Below are 12889 nucleotides of genomic sequence, written 5' to 3'. Positions count from 1 at the left end.
ACAAGATGTGGCTCAGTTCTGTCGGACATGCCACACCTGTCAGATAACAGGAAAACCAAATCAGGTTATTCCTCCCGCTCCTCTTTGTCCCATACCTGTAATAGGTGAACCATTTGAGCATGTGGTGGTTGATTGTGTCGGACCGTTACCGAAGACAAAATCGGGTAACCAGTTTTTGTTAACGATAATGTGTATGGCTACAAGATACCCCGAGGCAATTCCTCTGAGAAGGATTACAGCTCCGATAGTGAGTAAAGCCTTAATAAAATTCTTCACGACATTCGGGTTACCGAAGGTGGTACAAAGCGATCAAGGTACCAATTTCCTATCCAAGCTCTTCAAGCAGGTGTTGAAATCCTTATCAATTACGCACCGTGTATCAAGCGCCTATCACCCAGAGTCTCAGGGTGCGCTTGAAAGATGGCATCAGACACTGAAGTCTATGCTACGTAAATATTGTTTGGAATCTGAGAAAGATTGGGATGAGGGAGTTCCTCTAGTTTTGTTTGCTGCTCGTGAAACTGTGCAGGAGTCCCTAGGTTTCAGCCCGGCTGAACTAGTGTTTGGTCACACAGTAAGAGGACCAATGAAAGTCCTTAAAGAACAGTTCTTGTCCCAAGAGTTGTGTACCAGAGATGAGAATGTGTTGGACTATGTTAGTCGCTTTCGTGAGCGCCTACACCAAGCTTGTGCTCTTGCAAAGGAAGCTCTGTCTTCCTCACAGAGGAGCATGAAAAGACACTATGATAAAGAGGCTGTTTCTCGTCCACTACAGCCAGGTGACCAAGTACTGGTGTTATTACCTGTTCCAGGATCTTCACTGTCAGCTCGTTTCTCTGGTCCTTATTTAATTGAAAAGAAAATAAGTGAAACTGACTATGTGCTTCAAACTCCTGATAGACAACGCCAATCTCGTGTGTGTCACATTAACATGTTGAAAGCTTACCACACCCGACCCATCACACAGTTAGATAGTTCAAAAACAGAGGAAGGTATTGCTGTCTCCTCTGCTACTACTGCGATGATAGTGGACTGTCATATTGATGATGATGGCTTGGAGTTGCGCAATACTCAGCAGCAGTGTGTTAGATTGCCCAACTCAGAAATGCTGCTGTCTATCCAGTCAGGTCTGGTTCATTTAACGGATGGACAGGCTAATGATATTGTGAGGCTACTACACAGTTTTCCATGTCTCTTTAATGACGTTCCTACTCGCACAAATGTGTTGGAACATGACATTAATGTTGGAAATGCTACACCTATCAAGCAACACCCATATCGTATCAACGCTTCCAAGAGGAAGATAATGAGGGATGAGGTGAGATATTTGTTGGAGAATGACCTGGCTAAGCCAAGTTCAAGCCCTTGGAGTTCTCCTTGCATTCTGGTTCCTAAACCTGATGGTACGTCCAGGTTATGTACGGATTATCGAAAGGTAAATTCTGTCACAATGCCAGATTCGTTCCCGTTACCCAGACTGGACGACTGTATCGACACTATTGGTGCTGCTAAGTATGTAACCAAGTTGGACCTCTTAAAAGGTTACTGGCAGGTTCCGTTAACTTCACGTGCTTCTGAGATTTCTGCCTTTGTGACCCCAGATAACTTCCTACAGTACTCAGTCATGGCTTTTGGGATGCGAAATGCACCAGCCACTTTCCAACGACTGGTTAACTCCGTATTAGCTGGCGTTCCTAATTGTAGTGCATACCTTGATGACCTAGTGATTTATTCGTCTGAGTGGTCAGATCATGTTGACTCGCTAAGGGTAGTATGTGAACGGTTGGCAGCTGCTTCTCTAACCCTGAACTTGGCAAAGTGCGAGTTTGGGAAGGCTACTGTTACCTATCTCGGTAAAGAGGTTGGCCATGGACAGGTGCGCCCTGTTGATGCCAAGGTCTTGGCTATAACTGCATTCCCTGCACCTACCACTAGACGAGAGCTACGCCGCTTTTTAGGGATGGTTGGCTACTACTGTAGCTTCTGTAAAAATTTCTCTGCGGTAGTTGCTCCATTGACTGATTTGCTCAGTCCGGCAAGACCATTTGTGTTGTCCCCTGATTGTAAGAGAGCTTTTGAATCAGCGAAAGCACTCTTATGTAGTACCCCTGTACTTGCTGCTCCGGATTTTGAACAACCGTTCAAGCTAGAGGTAGATGCTAGTGCCAGAGGTGCTGGTGCTGTTCTACTGCAGCAGGACAAGAGTGGAATAGATCATCCCGTTTGTTATTTTTCACGTAAATTTAATAAATGTCAAACAAACTATGCGACAATAGAACAAGAAGCTCTTGCTTTGTTGTTGGCTCTGCAATACTTCGAAGTATACATTGGTTCCAGTGCCCTACCAGTGATTGTGTATACTGACCATAACCCCTTAGTTTTTCTCCACCGAATGTACAACCAGAACCAGCGCCTTATGCGTTGGGCGCTGATTGTACAAAATTATAATTTGGAGATCCGCCACAAAAAGGGTTCAGATAATGTGTTGGCAGATGCTTTGTCTCGTGTGTGAAGATGATTTCTGTATGTTTTGCAAGGTTGTTGATTTGTTGTGAGTGTTCATTTAAATACTGTAGTCGCAATCCCCCCTAGGGTTGCTCTTTTAAGGGTGGGAGTGTTACGGATACAGGTATCCTGTGTGTGTTTCTTTTCTCTCCTTCTCCCCTCACAGGTGAAAATCATTACTCCCCAATCAGTCAACAATCAACCCATCAATCAGAAGACACACCTCCTCCTGTTTCCTACCCTATCACAGTTCCTTCCCCATGGTTTAAAAACCCCATCATTTGTTTGTTCAAGGGAGCTCAATCTTTGTAATGCCATGTTGGTAGATAGCTGTTCTTTGTAGATTTCAGGAGAGCTCAATCTTTGTAATGCCATGTTGGTAGATAGCTGTTCTTGATAGATTTCAGTAGCACAATCTCTTTGTAAATGCCATGTATGTAGATCTCTCTCTTTGTGTATTAATTAACCTCTTTTGTTTGAGCACCTCCAAATCACTTTCATCTCCTGTGAGTATTGTTTTTGCTTATGGTGTTTGCTGGTGGGAAAAGGGGGAAACCAAGACAAGTCGCCCATGGGCATACACTACCCGTAGGTAAACTTTGTTAACACACACTAGTTAGAACTGGGCGGACCACCCACTGTATTTTTGGTTAGTTAGTTAGCTGTTGTTGAAATAGGCTAGTCTAGCTTAGGGGTGTTTTTGCATATTTGTTTCTTTCCTTGAGTCCAGCTCAGCCCTTTTTCCTGCTCCCCCCATTACCGTGTGTTTAGAAATAAACCCTGAGTTTGACGGTATTATTTCGGTTGTCGTGGTTATTTCGTTCACTTTTACTTTGTCACTGTTATAATTTACATGAGTTATGTTACGGGTCTCACTACCATCCCCCCTAGACTGTCGGGCCAAAAGGGATTCGTAACACCACCCAACTCACGTCCTGACCAATTCAAACAAATACTAGGGTCAGAACGTGACAGTACCCCCCTCCCAAGGTGCGGACTCCGGCCGCAAAACCTGAACCTATAGGGGAGGGTCTGGATGGGCATCTGTCCGCGGTGGCGGCTCTGGCGCTGGACCCCACTCCACCATAGTCTTAGTCCGCCTCTGTGGTCTCCTAGGAACGGCGACCCTTGCCGCCGACCCTGACCTGGGAACCCTAAACAGGCCCACCGGACTGAGGGACACCTCTGGACTTAAGGGGTAGCTCAGGACTGAGGGGGAGCTCAGGACTGAGATATAGCTCAGGACTGAGAGGCAGCTCAGGCAGCGCTGGGCAGACTAGAGACTCCAGCAGCGCTGGAGAGGAAAGCTCTGGCAGCGCTGGACAGAGGGGCTCTGGCGCCTCTGGACTGAGGGGCGGAAGCTCTGGCAGGGCCGGACAGGCGGGAGACTCCGGCAGCGCTGGAGAGGAGGAAGGCTCTGGCACCTCTGGACTGAGGGGCGGAAGCTCTGGTAGCGCCGGACAGGCGGGACCACCTGTATTGATGGGACGGAAAGACAGCCTGGTGCGGGGTGCCGGCACTGGTGGTACCGGGCTGGGGACACGCACCTCAGGGCGAATGTCTTGCATACTACGCCAAATCAACTGCTCTCTCTCTTCACTCTCCTACAATTCTATTAACACCTCCTCAAGTGTCTCCTCATCTCCCATCCGTTCACTCTCCTCCAATCTGTCCAATAACTCCTCAACCTTCTCAGACGCACACCTCAACTTCGCCAACTGCTCTGATAACATCCATGGCTCCTTACGGTAAACAGGGGGAGTTGGCTCAAGTCTGACTCTGCCACCTGACTCGGCCACACTCTCCCTGTTCCCCCCCCAATACATTTTTGGGGCTGCCTCTCGGGCTTCCAGCCGCTCTGCCGTGCTAGCTCCTCATAATGCCGCCTCTCTGCTTTCGCTGCCTCCAGCTCGGCTTTGGGGTGGCAATATTCCCCTGACTCTGCCCAGGGTCCTTTCCCGTCTAGGATCTCCTCCCAAGTCCATTTCTCCAAATAGTGCTGCCTCTCCCATTGCTGCTGCTGTTGCTTCTGCTGCTCCTTGGGGCGGCGACACTCCCCTGGCTTTGCCCAGGTTCCTCTCCCGACAAGGATTTCCTCCCACGTCCAGGAGTCTTGAGCCCCTGTTGCTGCTGCTGTTTAACACGCCGCTTGGTCCTTGGTTGGTGGGTGATTCTGTAAGGGTTTTCTTCCGTTGAAGGAGAGGACCAAAGCGCAGCGTGGTTTGTGTTCATCTTATTTAATAATGAATCCAAACTGAACACTTAAATTTACAAAAACAACAAATGTGAAACTGAATAACCGAAACCAGTACCGTGTGGTATAAAACACAGACACGGAAACAATCACCCACAAACAAACAGTGAAACCCAGGCTACCTAAGTATGATTCTCAATCAGAGACAACTAACGACACCTGCCTCTGATTGAGAACCATACTAGGCCGAACACAGAAAACCAACCTAGAAACACAAAACATAGAATGCCCACCCAACTCACGTCCTGACCAATTCAAACAAACAAATAACACAAATACTAGGGTCAGAACGTGACAACAGATATGCATCTGGTAGAGGCGTGGATCAGAAAACCAGTCAGTATCTGGTGTGACTACCATTTGCCTCATGCAGCGTGACATATCTCCTTCGCATAGAGTTGATCAAGTGTTTTCCCACTTCTCTTCAATGGCTGTGGGAAGTTGCTGGACATTGGTGGGAATTGGAACACGCTGTCGTACACGTCGATACAGAGCATCCCAAACATGCTCAACGAGTGACATGTCTGGTGAGTATGCAGGCCATGGAAGAACTGGAACATTTTCAGTTTTCATGAATTGTGTACAGATCCTTACGACATGGGGCATTACCATGCTGAAACACAAGGTGATGGTGTCAGATGAATGGAATGACAATGGGCCTCGGGATCTCGTCACGGTATCTCTGTGAATTCAAATTGCCATTGATAAAGTGCAATTGTGTTCCTTGTCTGTAGCTTATGCTTGCCCATACCGTAACCCCACCGCCACCATGGGGCACTCTGTTCACAACATTGACATCAGCAAACCGCTCGCCCATACGAAGCCATACACTTTGTCTGTGGTCGTGAGGCTGGTTGAACGTACCGCCAAATTCTCTAAAACAACATTGGAGGGGGCTTACGGTAGAGACATTAACATTCAGTTCTCTGGCAACAGCTCTGGTAGACATTCCTGCAATCAGCATGCCAACTGCACACTCCCTCAAGGCTTGAGACATCTGTGGCATTGTGTTGTGTGACAAAACTGCACAATTTAGAGTGGCCTTTTATTCTCCCCAGCACAAGGTGCACCTGTGTAATGATCCTGCTGTTTAATCAGCTTCTTGATATGCCACACCTGTCAGTTGGATGTATTATCTTGGCAAAGGAGAAATGCTCACTAACAGTAATGTAAACAAATTTGTGCACAAAATCAGAGAGAAATAAGCTTTTTGTGCACATGGACAATTTTGGGGATCTTTTATTTCAGCTCATGAAACATGGGACCAACGCTTTACATGTAGCATTTATATTTTTGTTCAGTGTATATTTAATAAATATATGCCATTTAGCAGACACTTTTATTCAAAGTAACTTACAGTCGTGCGTGCATCCATTTTTGTTTTATATGTGGATGGTCCTGGGAATCAAACCCACAATACATACTGGTGTTGCAAGCACCATGCTCTACCAACTAAACTACAGGCAGTGTTTGGGAATAGTGAACTACATGTAGTTCAACTAGTAATTTAACTACATTTTACAGTAGCTTAGTGGTAGTTGAACCTAATTCAAATCTAGGTCATCTTTTCAGTAGTCAATTACTTTTTTGCCATGTTAACCCCTCTGCTAACATATGAACCTAAATTGATCTGTTCTTCCGATTTGTAGTCTATGATATAGAATTTTTCACGATGGAGTAGTTTGGATGTAGTGAACGACTTTTTCAACATTTTTCTTAAAGCACAACTCCACCACTTTTCAACCTCATTTTCATTACCTCCAGCACAATACCAGTGTCAACATATTTTCACAACGGCGCAGTTCTACTTCTGTGAGGAGCAAGAAAATACCCTCCCTTTGGCTAGAAACTCTTGCAGCTTTTGAAAATCCCTGTTTTTTAAATTTTAATCATTTCTTCTTATATTTTTTTTTACCACAGATCATAGAAATGTACTGTTTTCACATATGTAGACACTGGTTTGGTGCTGGAGATGATGAAAATGAGGTTGAAAAGGGGCGGACTTGCCCTTTAAGGGTAGCTTTAGTGTAGCTTAATGTCTTCTAGTGTGAAGTAATTGGTAGCTTGGTAAACTATATTTTTAGAGTAGCTTCCCCAACAATGGCTACAGAGGACCACACCATGTAGCTTAGCAGTCACTTACCGGCTTCTTTCTGTCTTCTGAATTGTCCTTTTTGCCAGTATGCCTTGTACTGGGCCTGAATCCTTGATGCTGTAATATCAATGAGTAATATTAAAATCTCTATGCAAATAAATAAAACCTCTTGATTTATCTTAGTTTTCCTGTCCTTACCAAGATCATGTTTGCAGACCTCAAAGGCATCCTCTGTAGCAAAAAGTGTCCTGGGGTGGCGGATAAATATCTTGGTTCTAAAGTGAAATGGAAAGGTAACAGAGGTCTGTATGAACCAATTTAGTCAAGGAGAAATGAGTTGCCCACACTGGTTAGCTGCTCTCACCTGCCCATTTTGTACTCATCTGGCAGGTAACCTAGGTGCTGCACCAGCACTTCCACTCCTTCTGCAGCCACTCCTCTCCAATAGGGCCAGGTGGCTGGGCATAGGGGCTTGTATCTGGAGGTGGATCACACATCACCTGATTGTCCTAGACCTAGATGGAGTAGGCCTAATGCTCTACAGTATGTTGTACTGCATGTAATACCTGTGCTTGTTTGTGTTGAGACACAAGACAAATTTCCCCAAGGGGACACAATAAAAAATAAATAATAATGGACAGGTAGACATTTAAAAAATAGGGGATGGTTGTGTTTTTTATTGGGCACAGGGGTGGGTAGTGCATTTTTTTTTTCAGTCTTTAGCAGGTTTTACCATATCATTTTTGGTTTATAACTTCTTACACATAGTCACATTTCCTTATCTGCTTGCATGTGCCTCCACCATATCAATGTGTTTTGGTACGTCCCTTATGCACTACACTTTTCTACACACTAACTTATACTGTGCCTCAGATCAGTAATAGTCTTCCAGTCTAACTGTCATAGTGACATATGTAGTTGTAGGTGGATCGTTTGTCAAGATATGCAATAGGCTAACTAGCAATCATACCACATATAAAAGCATTCAAAGCAGCATCAGTTTTCAATGTGAATCCACAATAACAAATAGGAATAGCTGATAGACAGTGTAAAGGCCAGCTGCATTATTGTGCATGAAAGAACAGTGAAGACATGAGACACGCAGATCAGAAAGCTCCCCTGTAGATCTTGTTTAGGGACAATACAATTATCCTAGCTAGACTAGCCAACAACACCACAATGCAATGAATAATTGTATTACTGTTTTCAAGTGTACAAAATGATACACTAGGCTGCAGTGAAAATATAACTTGGCAAAGGCATTGATTTCAATGTTTCATTCCATTTGGATCAGTTGTGGATCTCCTCTCGGCAGTTTATAAGGTTTAGAAAGACAGTAGCAGGCCAGTCGCTGTATTTTTAATTCTGATACTGATGCGCTGTCTGTTGCAGATCATCAGTCTCCCATGTCGTCCTATAATAACGTGGAAACATAGGCCATTCCTCGTGCACCTAGAACCTAACGCTTTAATACAGCCTAAATATTTACAGTATAATTTAACTTTTAAAATGTATTACCTTTTATATGTGGTACGAACATTCACAATGTTTTAATCTGATAAGGGATTAGGCTACTTCAAAAGTCTCCCATAGGCATGCACGCGTTTGTCCAAAATATAATTCCAGCATCCTCAAAATGGCTTCACATTAACCAGGTTCCATCCAACATTTTTATGCGAGTAAAGTACACTCTTAGAAAAAAAAGTGCTATCTTGAACCTAAAAGGGTTCTTCGGCTGTCCTCATAGGAGAAACCTTTTGAAGAACCCTTTTTGGTTCCAGGTAGAACCCTTTCGGTTCCAGCTAAAACCATTTTGAGTTCCATGTAGGACCCTTTCCACAGAGGTTTCTCCATGGAACCCAAAAGGGTTCTATGTGAAATCAGAAAGGGTTCTCTCAGGAATCAAAAAGAGTTCTCCTATAGGGACATCTGAATAACCCTTTTGGAACCCTTTGTCTAAGAGTGTACATGTAGATAAAACATGTCACGACATCATGGGAAAGCATGACATCATGGGAAAGCATGCAGTTTTTTAGGCTACAGATTAATTAAGTTATGATGAACTTCACAAGGTGGTGAAAGTGCACGGTGATGAGCTTTATGTTCCTTTCAATAAATATCGAGGGTTCAGGCGACATGAATCAAATCAAATCAAATCAAATTGTATTGGTCACATACGCATGTTATAGAAGAAATTTAGAAATATTAGGACGAGCAATGTCGGAGTCCGGAGTATATATATATACATACACACACAGTATATACATGTATATGTGATGGGATGTATAGACATTATGGCCATCATGTGGATAGAATATATAGTATATCTGAAGAATACATGTGTAGAATAGTACATGTACAGCAATGGTTGAATAGGATGGACTTGACTAGAATACAGTATATACATATGAAATGGGTAAAACAGTATGTGAACATTATTAAAGTGACCGGTGTTCCATTATTAAAGTGACCAGTGTTCCATTATTAAAGTGACCTGTGTCCCATGTCTATGTACATAGGGCAGCAGCCTCTAAGGTGCACGGATGAGTAACCGGGTGGTAGCCGTCTAGAGACAGTGACTAAGTTCATGGCAGGGTGCTGGGTGGAGGCCGGGTAGTGATGGCTATTTAACAGTCTGATGGCCTTGAGATAGAAGCTGTTTTTCAGTCTCTCGGGCCCAGCTTTGATGCACCTGTACTGACCTAGCCTTCTGGATGATGGCGGTCTGTGGCTCGGGTATGCGTGGCCACACAGTCATGGGTAAACAGGGAGTACAGGAGAAGGCTGAGCATGCGCCATTGGTGTTGTTGTCTACCTTCACCACCTGGGGGCGGACTGTCAGGAAGTCCAGGACACAGTTGCACAGGGCGGGGTTCAGACCCAGGTCCCCGAGCTTAATGATGAGCTTGGAGGGTACTATGTTGTTGAAGGCTGAGCTGTAGTCAATGAACAGCATTCTTACATAAGTATTCCTCTTGTCCAGATGGGATAGGGCAGTGCAATGGCGATTGCATCATCCGTGGATCTTTTGAGGCGGTATGCAAATTGCAGTGGTGCTAGGGTGTCGGGTAAGGTGGAGTTGATATGCTCTTTAACTAGCCTCTCAAAGCACTTAATGATGACAGAAGTGAGTGCTACGGGCGGTAGTCATTTAGTTCAGTTACCTTTTGCTTTCTTCGGTACAGGAAAATGGTGGACATCTTTAAGCAAGTGGGGGCAACAGACTGGGATAGGGAGAGATTGAATATGTCCGGAAACACTCCAGCCATCTGGTCTGTGCATTCTCTGAGGACGTGGCTGATGATTGATGTTTGGCTGCTGTTTGATAAATAAAAATACTTTTTGTCCATAATAATCACATCATTTAGTAGGCTAACCCGCACTGTATCTGCGAGCTGTTGACTAGAACGCACATGCTAATAGCAGAGTGGGAATATTCGCTATACTTACGCAACATTTTTTGTGACAAAACCATCAGTATGCCTAGAGTTGACTCTGTTTCATGTCGATGCGTTGTTTGTGTTTTGCGTTGTTTATTGTTGTGTTTATGGTTTTGTTTATTTATTAAAACGCTTGCTCCCTGTACTTGCTTCCCGACTCTCAGCGCACTTGTTACAATTGACTTCAGGTATCCCTGGTGGTAATTTCCACAACAGTTTTATTTTTTTTACTGACATATAACCATTCAATCAATCTAAACTGTGCAGCGGCCATTTGATGAGTGGAAAGAGACATCTGTTACAAAACACAAACGTTCAATGACATTCAATACTGGGTAGAACCTACATGGTAGGGAGGGATGTATTTTCTGTTGGTCAAGATTGGCAAACCATGATATTGAAGTTGCCGAAGTCCGTATGCTTTGTTTAATGGTTGTGTGCTGCATTGACACAAATCTGTTGGTGGAAGATTTGTTGCATATATATAATTATAATTCCTGTTTGGCCCTCTCCGGGGGTGTCCTCGGATGGGGCCACAGTGTCTCCTGACCCCTCCTGTCTCAGCCTACAGTATTTATGCTGCAGTAGTTTATGTGTCGGGGGGCTAGGGTCAGTTTGTTATATCTGGAGTACTTCTCCTGTCCTATTCGGTGTCCTGTGTGAATTTAAGTGTGCTCTCTCTAATTCTCTCTTTCTCTCTTTCTTTCTCTCTCTCGGAGGACCTGAGCCCTAGGACCATGCCTCAGGACTACCTGACATGATGACTCCTTGGTCCACCTGGCCGTGCTGCTGCTCCAGTTTCAACTGTTCTGACTTATTATTATTGGGCCATGCTGGTCATTTATGAACATTTGAACATCTTGGCCATGTTCTGTTATAATCTCCACCCGGCACAGCCAGAAGAGGACTGGCCACCCCACATAGCCTGGTTCCTCTCTAGGTTTCTTCCTAGGTTTTGGCCTTTCTAGGGAGTTTTTCCTAGACACCGTGCTTCTACACCTACATTGCTTGCTGTTTGGGGTTTTAGGCTGGGTTTCTGTACAGCACTTTGAGATATCAGCTGATGTACGAAGGGCTATATAAATACATTTGATTTGATTTAAATATGGCATCACAATGTTGAACATCTGACTTTTTGAGTTCATTCTATGAGGGGGGGATGGTGTGCAATTTATTTTACTGTACAAGAGCAGGGTCATGTGAAAATATTTTTTACGTTTGGGAGGTGGATGCAATTTTTGGACCAGGCCCCTAATATCAACAGCTCATGTGAAGGCAAAATCATAGGCTGAAATTCCTCCCTCTACAAAGTAATCAATGTGGTCTGCTAACGCAATAAGTTCTATTGTCCTACCTCTGCAGAAAAACGTCATAGTGGCATCGGTATGCAAAACCTGCCCGTCTGACCCTAAGGTGTTCCATCAGCCCCAGGTACTTCACTTGGTGCCGAACCAGCACGTCGTCAAACTGCCCTGTTGTGCGTGTGCGTGCGTGCACACAAAAGGAGAGAAAGACAGAGGGCAAAAGAGAAAGAAAGAAGGAGAAATTGCTTCATAAACACAGTTGACAGGTTGCCGTTTCGCAGTTTGGAAGTGCCACCAGCTGGTGAAGATGTGGTGCACGTGGTGGAGGTCAGAGGGTCTCTCACCTGGCTGTTGGGACTCGTTAGATTTGAGGCAGCGCACATACCAGGGCTCCTTAGACATGAGGATGTCTGTCAGTCCCAGCAGACTGCTCTTAAACTGGCTAGCAACCTACAGAGAAACAGGCCTGGAATCAGTGTCAGTTCTAGCAGACTGCTTTTACAATTTAGTGTTGTTTCAAGGGGACAATGAATAATCTAATTTAAACACAGAGCAATCTATTGCTTTTCTCAGTTATTGGTCATTCTGAAAACGGTACGTCCCCATACAGCCATGCTATATTTAATATGTTATACTATTGAGGCAATGTACAAGGAAAGAAACAATGTAATCGTGACTTCAGGGGGACAGATGGGAAAGAGGTGGGAGAAAATCTTGGTGAGCTGTCACCGTCTCTGGTCGCCGCCTGCCATCCGACTCCTTTGATGCAAAGCACTCTCTGACTATGGAATTTTTAGATTGCCGCATCACCTGTGAGTAGGGAAAGGGGGGGGGGGGGGGGTTAAACAATAGAATTAAGAATTAAAATAACAGAATGGACATGAACCTGATGATTGGATAAAGGTCAGCCTTTTTGGTCAAGGAGGTGCCAGTGCTATGATAAGATATTGTGTCAAATAAAGAATTTGAAGAATTGATCGGCACTGTATGTTAGCTAGCCAGTTTTAGAGGAATGATTCCATACATTTGTTTTTATTAACTGCCAATATGACAACATTCCATTCGAACAATGCAGTCAATCCTCAGCTGAAATCAGTTGATGAAAGGACAAGTTGTAAATGCAACAAGTACTAATATTGTATCATATAAAAGCACAAATGTAGTCATTTATGGTGTGTTTACATATATACATAGAGGCTATTTATACAGTACATTTGTATAATACCCATACAAACTGTATTTATAATTATATTACAATATTTTAGATTGACAATAATTATATTACACAATT

General features: G+C 44.1%; 1 protein-coding gene across 1 annotated transcript in view; it reads right to left on the bottom strand.

Moving 5' to 3' along the window:
- LOC139389430 (unconventional myosin-Ih-like) overlaps positions 1-12889 on the bottom strand; it is a 57212-nt gene that overhangs the window by 23863 nt on the left and 20460 nt on the right. The window contains exons 17-22 of the mRNA XM_071136183.1: positions 12328-12408; positions 11943-12048; positions 11649-11766; positions 7219-7332; positions 7053-7129; positions 6903-6971 (exon numbers count right to left, since the gene is read on the bottom strand). Coding sequence (XP_070992284.1) covers positions 6903-6971; positions 7053-7129; positions 7219-7332; positions 11649-11766; positions 11943-12048; positions 12328-12408 — 565 coding nt within the window. The remainder of the gene's footprint in view (positions 1-6902; positions 6972-7052; positions 7130-7218; positions 7333-11648; positions 11767-11942; positions 12049-12327; positions 12409-12889) is intronic.

Source organism: Oncorhynchus clarkii, chromosome 30 (assembly GCF_045791955.1).
Source record: "Oncorhynchus clarkii lewisi isolate Uvic-CL-2024 chromosome 30, UVic_Ocla_1.0, whole genome shotgun sequence".
Classification (NCBI taxonomy): domain Eukaryota; kingdom Metazoa; phylum Chordata; class Actinopteri; order Salmoniformes; family Salmonidae; genus Oncorhynchus; species Oncorhynchus clarkii.
This window is presented reverse-complemented; position numbering and strand designations above follow the sequence as displayed.